Consider the following 13,864-nt stretch of genomic DNA (forward strand, 5'->3'; position numbering starts at 1 on the left):
TCCCGGCGAGATTCTCCGGTTCCAAGTCTGGCTCCACGGCCACCTTAACCATCACTGGGGTGCAAGCCGAGGACGAGGCCGTCTATTACTGTGGTAGCAATGCTGGTGGTACCGAGCATTGGGGAAGTGCAACACAAACCTCCTACCCCTGCACAGACCACTGAAGGGTGTCTGGTTTCCCTGTATGATGGCCCTGCATGTCCCCAGCATGGCCTTCCCAGCATTATCCTGCCATGCCTCTTCTCCTGGCTTGCCCATCTGTTAGGGCTCCTGCGTGGGACCATCTTGGTCTTTCAGAAGCTTGTGAGGAGAGAACAGATTTCTTTGGGGGTGGGAAGCTCTGGGCACATGGATATTTAAAAGAGAGGAAGGAGATCCACAGCAGAGCCCCATCAGCATGGGGACAGTAGAACCGTCTAGTGGGTTTCCAGATCTACTCCATCATTGGACCAAGGATGGGCTGGAAGAGGTAACGGATGTTTTGGTTTCATCTCTGTGAGCCCTGCTGCTGAGGCTGAGTGGAGCTTGGGGAGGCCCTTGCACTGGGGACGGTTGAGCTCTTGCCTTGGCTACAGACACAGCTCAGTTGGGCCGTAGGCGCCCTGGGCTGGGAGCTGCCTGTGACTGTGGGACGCGCTTGAACAGGGCGGCCCGGCGGGCATAACCCAATAACACCCCCATTTTACCCACTCTCTTCCCTGGAGCAGGTCGCAGGGACTTGGCTACCCTCTGTGAGAGTGTCCTTGAGACAGGCACCCCAAATCACCTGCTCCCGTCATCAGGAGCAGCTGCTAGGCCTGGCCTGGACTAAATCTGACTGCAGGTATCTCTTGTTCTGGATATGACTGCAGTGGCACGCAAACCATCACTGCGATCTGCAGAGCCCCGGGGGGGTCAGCGGCAGAGCCCGTCAGCGTGGGGACGCGCAGCTGGAGGCATCGCGCCATGGCCTGGGCCCCTCTCCTCCTGGCGCTGCTCGCCCACGGCTCAGGTGCCCTGGGCAGCCGGGGGGTGCACGGCCTGCGGGCACCGGGGCCGGGGGCATCGCGCTGCGCGGGGGGCTCTGCTGCTGCCGCACTCGCTGACCCGCCGCTCTCTGCCCTCTCTCCTCTCCCTCTGCAGGATCCCTGGTCCAGGCAGCAGTGACTCAGCAACCGGCCTCGGTGGACACGTACCCCGGAGGCACCGCCATCATCACCTGCTCTGGTGCTAGTGGCAGCTACTATGGCTGGTACCAGCAGAAACCTGGTGGTGCCCCAGTCCCTGTGATCTATAACAACAACCAGAGACCCTCGGGCATCCCGGCGAGATTCTCCGCTTCCACGTCTGGCTCCTCGAACACCTTAACCATCACTGGGGTGCAAGCCGAGGACGAGGCCGTCTATTACTGTGGTAACAGTGCTGGTAGTGGTACTGGTTCCACAGTGCCCCAGTGCAGTGGGGAGGGGAGACTCAAGCTCAGCAGTGTCAGAGTGGCAAGAGCTGTCTTCCCCTTCCTCCAAGCCATGCAGGGCCACGTCCACAGCTATGGAGCCTCCTGTTTCCATGGCCAGAGCGGTTCCTTGTGTCTGGGGGCTGCCACGCTGCCCTGGGCACCAGGACTCTGGTGCTGCAAAGGCTCTGCCTGGGTTCGCCCTTGCTGCCCAAGGCCACCTGCGGACAGAGCGGGCAGCTGGGGCCATGTGTGCAGCTCCAAGCTGCTCTGTGTCCTGGGGGAGCTTTATCCCTTTCTGCTCCCTCAGGCTGGGCACTGCAGTGCCCCATTGATGACTGTGATCACGGGGATCACAGAATCTCCGTGTGATTCTGCGGTTCCACTTCTGGCTCCATGAACACCTTCATAATCCCTGGGGCTCAGGGTGAGGAAAATCCTGGCTCTTGCAGTGCTGACTGGGAGAACACTGCCATCCAAGGTCGGAGAGCAAGCAATAGGGGAAGGGAGAGACAAAGCCCGCAGTGAAAGAGGCGATACCTTGGACGTGGGGTGTGTGCTGGTTCCTGTCTCTTCTGCCAACCTTTATCAGTGAACGTCCTGCCTTTTCTGCCCTGGAGCCCTGTCCCCACACAGGTCCCATGTGGCCTTGTCCCCAGCCCTCAACCCCAGTTGTTGCTGGTGCCTCCTGCTCCCCCTGGAACTGCCCCTGAGCTGGGACGTGCTGGGCTCTGCTCTGCTCCCCACTTGGCCCTGCCCCGGGTCTCTTCTGCTGCAGCGGCCCTCAACCCTGCAGATCCCTCTCTGCTTCCTGGGCCAGGGGAGATCTGTCCTTGTGCTCTGTCCTGTGGGACATGGTGCCCCCGTTCCTGTCCTGCTGCCTGGGGGATCTTTGCTGCTTTGTCACTTGGTGACCTCCCCTTTTCTTGCCCTTTTTGCTCTCTGCAGAGTGCCTGGTCCATGCAGGCGAGCTGACTCAGCTTCCCTCTCCGTCTGTGTTCCCAGAGAAAAGCACCCAAATCACGTGCTCTGGGACTGGCAGCAGCTGGGGTTTTGACTGGATGCAGCAGAAACCTGGTGGTGCCCCAGTCATTGTGATCTATGAGAACAACAAGAGACCCTCGGGCATCCCTGCGAGATTCTCCGGTTCCTACTCTGGCTCCACGGGCACCTTAACCATCACTGGGGTGCAAGCCGAGGACGAGGCCGTCTATTACTGTGCTAGCAATGCTGCTGGTTATGCTGGTGACACACTGACATTGAGCTTTGGAGAAGTGCGACCCAAAGCTCTCCCCGTTACAATGATCATTGAACAGTGCCTAGTTTCTCCATGTGATGTTTGCAAGGGGCCCAACCACAATTCCCACCATGATCTCCATGGTCTGCTGTGGTGCTGTGTACCTGGAGCCTGGGAACAGGAAAGTCCTTGTCCAGGTGGCCCCATGTGCAAAGCAGGAAAGCTGGGAGGCAAGAGCAAAACACAGCAGAGCAAGAGGACAATGCAGGTGCTGGGCAAGGGAAGACCTGGAGTCCTTGAGGTTGGAGAAAGGCAGTTCTTGGAGTCTGGTGTTGTCCAGGCTCTGGTTTCTGAAGGAGCTGCCTGGTGGGACCTGCGGGCACTGGGCTCTGCTGCTGCCGCACTCACTGACCCGCCGCTCTCTGCCCTCTCTCCTCTCCCTCTGCAGGATCCCTGGTCCAGGCAGCGCTGACTCAGCCGGCCTCTGTGGACGTGTCCCCCGAAGGCACCGCCACCATCACCTGCTCTGGTAGCAGCAGCAGCTATGGCTGGTACCAGCAGAAACCTGGTGGTGCCCCAGTCCCTGTGATCTATGGCAGCAATCAGAGACCCTCGGGCATCCCTGCGAGATTCTCCGGTTCCCAGTCTGGCTCCACGGGCACCTTAACCATCACTGGGGTGCAAGCCAAGGACGAGGCCGTCTATTACTGTGGTAGCTGGGACAGCAGCATTAGTGCTTATACGGTGATCCCCAGCAATGGGGAAGTGTGACACAAACCTCCCGCCATCGCATGGACCAGTGAACAGTGTTTGGTATCTTGGTGTGAAGGTTGCACAAGCCTCAACAACCGCCCTTTCCACCCTGCCCTGTGCTGCCCGTGTCTGTGCCCATCGCCCTGCTCACCCCTTCACTAGGAACACAGGGCTGTGACCGTCCCCATGTTTCCACTGCTTGAGAGCAGGGAACAGAACCCAGGCTGGTGAGAACCATGCCAGGCCCTTCCGCTTGGGCCTTGCTTGGGCCTGTCTCCTGCCTGTGAGGCTGTGACAAAGTGTCCCCTCTGCTTTCCATCAGCCGTTGCCTCTCTCTTTGCTTTACCGTGCGCAAGATGCCACATGCCTCACGGGCTGGGTGCCCACGGCCAGTGAAGCTTTGGGGCTGCCTGGCTTCAGCCACGGGGAGCTGTGTGGCCCTCAGGCAGCAGCAGGCAGGGCACAGGACCTGACCAGAGCCACCCCATAAGGGGGTGCCTGGGCTCGTGGCCTGGCACACTAGGTGTCCCCTTCTCCAGGCCTGCAGGCACCAGAGCCCCATCCTGCCCAGTGCATGGAGGAGCCCAGCTCTTCCAGGACCTGCTGACCTCCTGCTCTCTCCCTCCTTTGTCTTCCTCTTCCTGCTTCCCTGGTCCAGACAGTTCTGACCCGTATCTGGCCATGGAGTTTTTACCTCGGGACAAGCTGCTGAGACCACCTGCTCCACGGGCAGCTATAATTATGGCTGGTACCAACAAAAACCTGGTGGTGCCCTGGTTGCTATGATATATGAGAACCAGAGACCCTCGGGCATCCCTGCACGATTCTCCGGTTCCTTGTCTGGCTCCACGGCCACCTTAACCATCACTGGGGTGCAAGCCGAGGACGAGGCCATCTATTACTGTGGTGGCTGGACTGGTAGGGCTGATGATCATGACATCGAGCAAAGGGGAAGTGAGATGACAATGTGCTGCAGTGCCAGGGCCCCTCAGTTCCTCACTGCTGGTGGGGAACCTGATGGAGGAGCAGCAAATGTGCTGGTGAACGTGAGTCGCCTTGGGACGCAAGTGCTGCTGTAGCACGTCCTGTCCGTGATGCCCATAGAGGTAGCTGCCCCATCCAGGCCTGCCCTGTCCTGCTGAGCATGTGTTCAATGAGAGCGGGGTGCTGGTGTTCCCAGAGGCTGGCGCCAGGTATCCACTGTGTAGATGTAGCCAGAAGAGGAGAAAAGGCCTTGAAAATCTGGTCCCGAGGTGAAAGAAGGAAGGGGAAGGAAGCAAGAGTAAAGAGCAAGAGGGCAATGCAGATGTTGGGCAAGGGAAGCCCTGGAGTCACTGAGATTGGATCCAACTTGCTGCTCAGTGACCAGCGTCTCCTCCAACCACCCTGGCCATAGCAGGATTGAGCAGTGAACGTGCTAGAGGACCCGTGCCCTTGTGGCTTGCCTGTCTCCAGGGAAGGGTGCTTCACAGACGCTCAGGGCCACTTTGGCCAGGGCTTGAGCTCCTTCAGGGCAGAAGAATCTGTGTCTTCCATGTAAAAGGAGCACCCTGAATTTCAGTTTACTCTCACATCTTCTCATCCTGTCTTGGGACACCTCTGGGAAGGGCCTGACTCTGTGTTTTGTCCTCCATCAGGTATTTACAAGCATTGATCAGCTTCTCCCTGACCTTCCCTTGTGCAGACTAAACAGCCTCAGCTCCCTCAGTGTCTTTCCAGGATGAGAGAGGCTCCAAGACCCCCAGCACCTTATTGCCCTTTGCTAAACCCCTCCTCTCTTGTGCTGGGCAGTCCAGAGGTGGTATCTGCCTTGGTGGAAAAGGGCGAGGGACAGTGGCAGCTCTGCAGGGCACATTTTGTGTTGCACAGAGGCAGGAATGGCCAAACTCCTTGTGGGGCAGGTAACACATGTAAGAGGAGGTGATGTCGAGTGTGGAGGTGGCCTTGTTGATGGGCTCCACGTTGGAGTTGTCGGAGCTTTCCCAGGCTCTTTGGCGCTGCTCTGCAGCTCTGGGGATGGCGTGCCTGGATTTCAAGAAGGCCATAGGATGTATTTGTGCTCTCCGATCCCGGAAAGGCCACGGAGCGGAAAATGTGGCCAGGCTGGGCAGTGAGCGGGGCGGGCAGTGGGGAGGAGGCGCGTGCAGCTCTGGGGCGCGCGGAGTGGATTTGCATGGAGGGGCTGAGCCGCGGGCGCGCGGGGCTTTATAGGGAGCAGGGGGTCGGCGGCAGAGCCCGTCGGCGTGGGGACGCGCAGCTGGAGGCATCGCGCCATGGCCTGGGCCCCTCTCCTCCTGGCGCTGCTCGCCCACGGCTCAGGTGCCCTGGGCAGCCGGGGGGTGCGCGGCCTGCGGGCACYGGGGCCGGGGGCATCGCGCTGCGCGGGGGGCTCTGCTGCTGCCGCACTCGCTGACCCGCCGCTCTCTGCCCTCTCTCCTCTCCCTCTGCAGGATCCCTGGTCCAGGCAGCGCTGACTCAGCCGGCCTCTGTGGACGTGTCGCCCGGAGGCACCGCCACCATCACCTGCTCTGGTAGCAGCTATGCTTATGGCTGGTTCCAGCAGAAACCTGGTGGTGCCCCAGTCCCTGTGATCTATAGCAACGACAAGAGACCCTCGGGCATCCCTGCGAGATTCTCCGGTTCCAAGTCTGGCTCCACGGCCACCTTAACCATCACTGGGGTGCAAGCCGAGGACGAAGCCGTCTATTACTGTGGTAGCTATGCTGGTAGCTATACTGGTGCCACAGTGGCACGAAGCAATGGGGAAGTGTGACATAAACCTCCTGCCATCTCATGGACCAGTGAACAGTGTCTCTTTTCCCTGTGTGATGGTCGCACAGCTCCCGACCGCAGCCCTCCCCACACTCCCCCTCTGCACAGGCCTCTGCCCGGCTCTAGTTCCCTCAGCCTGTGCCCAACACGGTCACTCGGGAGGAAGGAAGAGAGCCCAGGCTGGTGGGGCCCAGCGGGGCCCTGTCTCCTGCAGGGCTGAGGTGTCCTGCAGGGCCAGGCCGGTGGCCGGGGCCCTGTGGGTGCCCTCCCTGCCCTCCTGCCCGCACAGCTCTGCCAGGGCCCCGCTGGTGCTGGGATCTGCTGCCCGTTGGCCTCGCGCCTTCGCGCTGAGCTGCCGCACTGGGGCTGCGGCCTCCGGCAGCCTCTGCCCTGGCCTCGAGGCCTCCAGCCACCACGTCCCTGGGTGAGCATGGGCAGGAGAGCCCAGCCTGGCCGTGAGGCCCTAGGGTCTGGCCTGGCTCTGAGCTGCAGGGAGGGAGCTCAGGGTTGGCTGGGCAGCAGGAGAAAGGGGCCTCGCGTGTCGGGGATGCTCAGGGTGAGGCCGTCAGTGCAGCAGTGACGGGCGCAGTCACAGCCTGGTGCTCTCCCTAAGGCCGGTCTGAGGGACAGAATCACAGAATGGTTCATGTTGGAAGGGACCTTTAGAGATCACCTAGTCCAACCCCCTGCTCCAGCAGAGACACCCAGAGCACGGGGCACAGGGCGGCATCCAGGCGGGTTTTGAAGACCTCCAGAGAAGGAGACTCCACAGCCTCCCTGGGCAGCCTGTTCCAGGGCTCGGTCACCCTCACAGTAAAGAAGTTCTTCCTCACATGGAGATGGAACCTCCTGTGTTTCACCTTACACCCGTTACCCCTTGTCCTGTCACTGGCCACTACTGAGAAGAGCTTGGCCCCTTCCTCCCTGCAATCTCCCTTCATGTACTTGCACATGTTAATCAGATCCCCTCTCAGCCTTCTCTTCTCCAAGCTAAACAGGCCCAGCTCACTCAGTCTCTCCTCATATGAGAGATGTTTCAGTCCCTTAATCATCTTTGTTGCCCTCCACTGGACGGTCTCTAGAAGCTCCACGTCCCTCATACTGGGGAGCCCAGAACTGCCCCCAATGCTCCAGGTGCGGCCTCACCAGAGCTGGTAGAGGGGCAGGATCCCCTCCCTTGACCAAAGGGAGGCACAGGGGCTGCGGTGCGGCAGTGTGTGGAGCTGCAGACTTCCTTGGGAAAAGCGTGCCTTTTGTCTGCTCCTTCAGGCTGAGCTCCTCTCTGAGGGTGACACTGCAGCATCAGAGCTGACGTGGGTGCACGTGGCCGGAACCTGCCGGTTTGGCAGCCCTTGCTGAGCCCCGTGCTCTGCACGTGGGCAGTGGGAGCGCCTGCCTCATCGCCCTGCTTGCAGCTCGTTTCACTGAGCAACCCAGGTGTCCCTGTGCCCAGGACAGACTGCCCAAATCACTGGCTCCAGGGGTTGATAGATTAAGGCTGATACCAGCAGGAACCTTGCAGTGCCCTAAGGAGTGATGTGCAGTGCCCCAAGTGCAGTGGTGTGAGTCCATGGGGAACACTGGGTGCTGCAAGGTGCTCAAGGTTGTTGAGTGATGACTGAGGTGGGTGAACTGCTGCATCTTGGGGTTGTTTTCCAGGGTGGCCATGAGACAGGAGCCCTGGGCCCTCCTTGGGAGGCAGCAGGAGCTCTGCTTTGCAGTCTGAGCACAGAGCCGTGGCCGCCAGCAAGAGCCCAGCCTGGATCAAGGGGACCCCGGGCTCCGTGTGGCAGCAGTTGAAGACTGGCAGGGGCTCCTTGGCCCTGCTCTGCCCATGTGGGTCTGGGGATGGGTGTCCTACCGGTGCCTGGGTTTTGGCAAGTATGTGGAACGTGTCTGTGCTCTCCGACCCCGGAAAGGCCACACTGCGGATACCGTGGGGCGGGGAGGAGGCGCGTGCAGCTCTGGGGCGCGCGGGGCGGATTTGCATGGAGGGGCCGAGCCGCGGGCGCGCGGGGCTTTATAGGGAGCAGGGGGTCGGCGGCAGAGCCCGTCGGCGTGGGGACGCGCAGCTGGAGGCATCGCGCCATGGCCTGGGCCCCTCTCCTCCTGGCGCTGCTCGCCCACGGCTCAGGTGCCCTGGGCAGCCGGGGGGTGCGCGGCCTGCGGGCACCAGGGCCGGGGGCATCGCGCTGCGCGGGGGGCTCTGCTGCTGCCGCACTTGCTGACCCGCCGCTCTCTGCCCTCTCTCCTCTCCCTCTGCAGGATCCCTGGTCCAGGCAGCAGTGACTCAGCCGGCCTCGGTGGACGTGTCCCCCGGAGGCACCGCCACCATCACCTGCTCTGGTAGCGGCAGCTACTATGCCTGGTGGCAGCAGAAACCTGGTGGTGCCCCAGTCGTTGTGATCTATCAGAACGACAAGAGACCCTCGGGCATCCCGGTGAGATTCTCCGCTTCGAAGTCTGGCTCCTCGAACACTTTAACCATCACTGGGGTGCAAGCCGAGGACGAGGCCGTCTATTACTGTGGTAACAGTGCTGCTGCCACAGTGGCACCAAGCAACGGGGAAGTGTGACACAAACCTCCCTCCATCGCTGCTGAACTGTGTCTGTTTTCCTCTTGAGAAGGTTGCACGTGTCCGGACCGCAGCCCTCCCCGTGCTGCCCCGCTCTGCCCAAGGCTGTGCCCTGCTCTAGTGACCCAGGGTTGTGCCTGTCACCACCACATAGCAGCTCCATAGCCCTGTTATTCATCTCTAGGGCCTAAGCTGAGGATCAGGCTCGTTTTTACTGTGCGAGCTCTTATAGCAGCAGTGATGCTCCTGCCGTTATGCCAGGCAATGGGAAAATGTGGCACAAACCCCTCATTTCAGGGACCACTGAGCAGTGTCTGCTGCCTTCTTCACGATGGGCACACATGTCCCCACCACAGCCCTTGTGCTGTCCTGCATTGCTGGTGGCAAAGCTTTGCTGGTGACCAGCTGCAGCCCTGGGGCCGGCACAGTGAGAGCAGCACTGGTCCCCTCGGCAGCTAGTGCTGGTTTTAGCTGGTAACCGCCATGCTTGTGGGGTTCTCTTTTGCATAAAGGATTTCAATGAGTTTTTGCCAACTTTCACCTTTTTCAGCTGTGCCTAGGCCTTCCCAGCGGAGAAGTGAACTTCTGAAACTGGAAGTTCCTCGAACCACAAAATTTTCTATGCATTGTTTCCTTTTTAATGACTTGCAAGATTCACTGATGGTCTCTATTTCCTGCAAACGCTTCTGGTGTGAGTAATGTGCATTTCCTGTGCACAGCCCATGGAGGACAGGCCCATCTCTAGTTATCTTCCAAAACCCAACTGCCTCTGCATCTTTCTGTAACCACTTGCACAAACCACACTGCCTAAATATTTTTAAGTTTAAGTGGGTGCTATTTAAATTTAACATCTCAAGAACTCATTTTCTCTAAGCTAAACACCTCCATCCCAATATGTCCATCCCCCCGGCTTCCCATCTCTGCCTGTGCCCCTTGGCAGGAAGGTCCCCCGCATGATTGTGGCACAGAGATGCCCAGGTGAGCATGATGGCATGACCAGGAGTCTCTGGCTGCTCGTGGGGCAGCCAAGGCAGCGAGCCAGGAGCAGCAGCTCCATCTCCAAGGGCCAGAACACTTTAATAGTTGTGTCTGCTGCTGGTATCTGCTCCAGCAGAAATAAAAATGTGCTGTGACTGTGGCCTCCAGCTGCTACCTGCTCTGGAGGGATGTCCCCTCACCCTCAGCAGGTGTCCCCAGGGCTGCTCCCTGGAGACAGCAGTGGTTCATAGAGCCCTTCTGCTCACCCCAGCACAGAGCTCCGTCTCTGACGGTGCTGAAATGCTGGTGCCCGTAGGGGAAATGCTCATGAGTCCCCAGCGGGATGCTCCAGTGCCATGGCCCCACCGTGACTCAGTGAGCACTGACAGAACTCAGAGCTTTCTAGCCTGCAGGCATGAATGTGGTGGGAGACTCCTGGATTATCCATTGCCCGCTGATCACTGGCAGGACGTAACTGCGCTGATGTTGCCCCCAGCAGCTTTGGAAATTGCATCCATTCAGATGCATATAGTGGGGCACCTCTATTCACACTTCATCTATTGAGGGATCTCCATCCCGATGTATCTATCGTGTTCTATCCATCAAGGAACATCCTTCCTACCATCTCCATCCTACTACATTCTTGGGAACACAGAGGATAAGAACCACACATGCAGCTGGACTGGGGGTTTTTGTACAGCCCCAAATCACTGTGTGGTGTTTTCGGCGCGGGGACCCAGTTGAACGTCCTGGGTAAGTCGCTCAACTCCTCACACTGGGACTTTGGGTCATTTCTGTCATCGATTTTCGGTAATTTGGGGACTTCTTTCTGGGCTCGGTGGAGGGCTGGACTCGGCTGTCGGTGTGGAGACAGGCACTAAGCGCAGCGTTCAGGACCTTGTCCCTTCTCGGGGGACTTGGAGGACTCTGGCGTGGGTCCAGGAGCACTTCAGGGTGTTTTCTCAGTTAGTGGGTCTTTACGTTTGCCCAGGACTGTGACCCCTGTCCTGGTACTCATGACCSCTGTCAGAGACTTGGGCTCTGGTTCCTCAGAGAGGCTCTTTGTTTCTTTCTAAGGAAATTAGTCCTTGTGYGGGTTCAAGTCCTTAAGCCTTAGACCTGAGGAGCACGTCTGTCATCCTTAACAAGGACCAGACATTATCTCCAGCCGACTCCAAGCCAAGCTCCTCAGGAAGGGCTATGGCAGTTGTCAGAGGGCAGCTGAAGGACAGAGAGTGCTCTTGGGCACGGTGCAGACCTCCTTGGGGAGCAGAAGGACATGTCCTGGTGCTCCTGGACAGAGCTCTTCAGCGGGGGCATTGAGAGTGTTTTCTTTTTTGAGGTTTTTTTTTTTTCCCCTACATTAAAGGTAGATTTTTTTTAAATTAAAAATAATTTAAAATTATTTTTTTAATTAAAATTTAATTATTTTTAAATTATTTTTTTCTACATTAAAGGTAAATGTTGCTTATTCTGTGGAAAAGGTGATGAAAATAATCATTGTCCTTTGATGTCCATGATCTTTAAAAGAAAGAGGCACAAAAAAGTCAGAGCCAAAGGACTGGGGCTAGGGAGAAGAAGGAAGAGAACATGTAGATGACCAGTTTCTTTAGTGCAACGCTCTTTGTGGGAGGAGGTTCACTCAGTTTTCTCGTGTATAATGTTAGATATCACAGAGGCAACCAAGCTGTGTGAGAAAGAACAAACTTCCTTTATGGGTCTTGGTCCTGGCACTTTTAGTTGTGCATTTTATTGAGCTAGATCTGCTGGTGCCTAAGAGCAGAACGGGTCAGGAAACAGGGCTGGCTGGGGTTGAAGTCTGGAGATAAGAGAAGACAGCCACAGAGAAAGAAAGGAAGAAAGAACAAGGTTTGTGTCAGAGAATCAGAGAGCTAAAAGTGGAAAGATTAGAAAGATTAGTCCAAATTCTGTGTTTGGTTGTAGATATACATTCACATGCATGCTTTGTATGTGTGTGTGTGTGTGTGTATACACACACACAAAAAAAGTTTGTATATAATTATATATATAATTAAAAATATATATATGAAAGTAATATATATTTTTATATATACATACACATATAAACTGTGTGTGTATATATATCTATATGGCCCTATATATATATATATATATATGTAGCCAAAAAATACAATTATGAAAAACTAGGCATATAGAAAATATGAATTATACATTGTGTTTATGATGAATAACATTACATAATGTTGAATGTATTATTTAAAAATAGCATGTATACGTATGTATAATGTTGCATATATGCTATATATGTTATTTTCAAGTGTATGGCAATTATAAATCATAAGACGTCACTTGTGGGGAAAACAGAGTTTCCTGGTTCCGGCGGCCAGGGCTGCCTGGGACTGTCCGCAGCCTTGGCACTGCTGCCTGGCCCGTCCAGGTCACCCCAGCGCTGCGGAACAAGCTGACACCCCTGTTGGCATCTGGGGACAAGGAGGTCTTGCTGATGCTTGATGGTGCAGCGATGTGCCGTGGTAGACCAACCTGCCACCATGTTTGTGTCTCTCCTTAACCCTGGTGTCTCTCTCTCCCCACTGCAGGTCAGCCTACGGCCACCCCTGATGTATACCTCTTCCCTCCATCTTCTGAGGAGATCAACTCAAAGCAGAAGGCCACCTTGGTGTGCCTGCTAGCCGACTTCTACCCTGGTTCTGCGACTGTTGTCTGGAAGGTTGATGGCACCACCCGCACCACTGACGTGGAGACCCCCAAGCCTCAGAAGCAGAGCAACAACAAGTACATGGGCAGCAGCTACCTGTCACTATCTGCCAGCGAATGGAAGAGCCACGAAACATACACCTGCGAGGTCACGCACAACAGCAAGAAAATCGAGAAGGTCATCAAGAGATCGGAGTGCCCTGTCTAACACACCAGGAGCTCCACCATCCCCTCTCCTCATCCCCTTCCACACTCACATCTCCATGTCTGTCCCTCCCCATGGCTGCTGGTGGAAGCAGCTCTCCTCCGGCACAGGTCCCTGCTGTCCCCCTGTGCCCGGGCTCTCTGCCCCCCTCACTTGTCCCCCTACTCTGAAGTCATCCTAATAAACACAGACATTGAACTAGCGCTGGTTCTGCATCTGCGTCTCTGTCTCGCCTCCTTGGTTGAACATGGGGTGGGGATCCCGCTGCCAGCGTGGCCCAAGGGCTGAGTGCTGCCTGTCCATGTCCCTGCCTAGGGTTCTTCTCCTATGACCACTCGGCTCGTGGCCCCCGGGGGCTGCGAGGCTGTGCCCTCCCTTTCCTCCACGTGCCATGCAGCCCCCAACGGGCAATCCAAGTGCGGGAGGCCCCAGGGGAGCCGCTGCAGGGTGGGAGGGTGTTGCCAAATGCGCTGGCTGCTCCTGAGGCGCCGTGTCCCCGTGCCCTGCTGCAGGGCCAGCCTCAGCGTGGCTGGAGGAGAGGCCACTGCTGTGTCCTGGTCTCCATGTGGCCAGCAGCTCCCAGCCTGTCACGACCTCCTGATTGGACCCCAGCACTGGCACTGTCCTACGTGGCCTTCAGGCTGCCTGTGCTGGGGCTGCAGCCCCATGGGACTCGTCTGCTGCAGCCTGGGCTGTGACAACTTCTGCCAGAGCAGGAACAAAACCCTCCTGTGAACGTGGCCACCAGCTGCTCCTCTGCAAGGCCAAGATGAATGAGGCCCTGTGCTCACCCCAGCCCTAGCACAGAGCTTGGCCTCCCCTGGTGCCGACACACCAGGTGCTGGTGGGGAAGCTCGTCTGTCCGCTGCAGAATGCCTCAGCGGCCAGGCCCTGCTGCAAGCGCGTGACTGTGCACGATGCAGCCCAGCGCCCACGTGCCCTGGGCAGGAGCTCTGCGGGAGCCTCCTGCGTTCCCCGTGCTGGGCATGGGCCAGGAGCAAAGCCTGCTCCTGCTGTGCTGGAGCTGCAACTGGTGCCCATGGGCTCCAGCACACATGGGCTCATGTCAGTGCCAGTGGCCCAGGGAGCTGCCCAGGTGGTGGCCAGGGCTTCTGTTGCCCTCTCTCCACAGGACCCAGCAGAGCCTGGCATCTTGGCTGTCCCCTCCCGTGTGACCCTGAGCACAGCATGTCCCTGTGCACCATGGCATGGAG

General features: G+C 57.7%; 1 protein-coding gene across 1 annotated transcript; it reads left to right on the forward strand.

The window, feature by feature from the left end:
- The first annotated feature begins 5,689 nt into the window (after window positions 1-5,689).
- Window positions 5,690-12,847, forward strand: IGLL1 (immunoglobulin lambda like polypeptide 1). Its single transcript, XM_026037424.1, has 4 exons — window positions 5,690-5,741; window positions 5,873-6,145; window positions 10,445-10,501; window positions 12,328-12,847. The coding sequence occupies exons 1-4, from the start codon at window positions 5,696-5,698 to the stop codon at window positions 12,651-12,653; spliced, it is 702 nt and encodes a 233-aa protein (XP_025893209.1). The 5' UTR covers window positions 5,690-5,695; the 3' UTR covers window positions 12,654-12,847.
- The last annotated feature ends 1,017 nt before the right edge of the window (window positions 12,848-13,864 follow it).

Source organism: Nothoprocta perdicaria, unplaced genomic scaffold (genome assembly GCF_003342845.1).
Source record: "Nothoprocta perdicaria isolate Ctin4 unplaced genomic scaffold, notPer1 scaffold_2, whole genome shotgun sequence".
In the NCBI taxonomy this organism is placed as follows: Eukaryota; Metazoa; Chordata; class Aves; order Tinamiformes; family Tinamidae; genus Nothoprocta; species Nothoprocta perdicaria.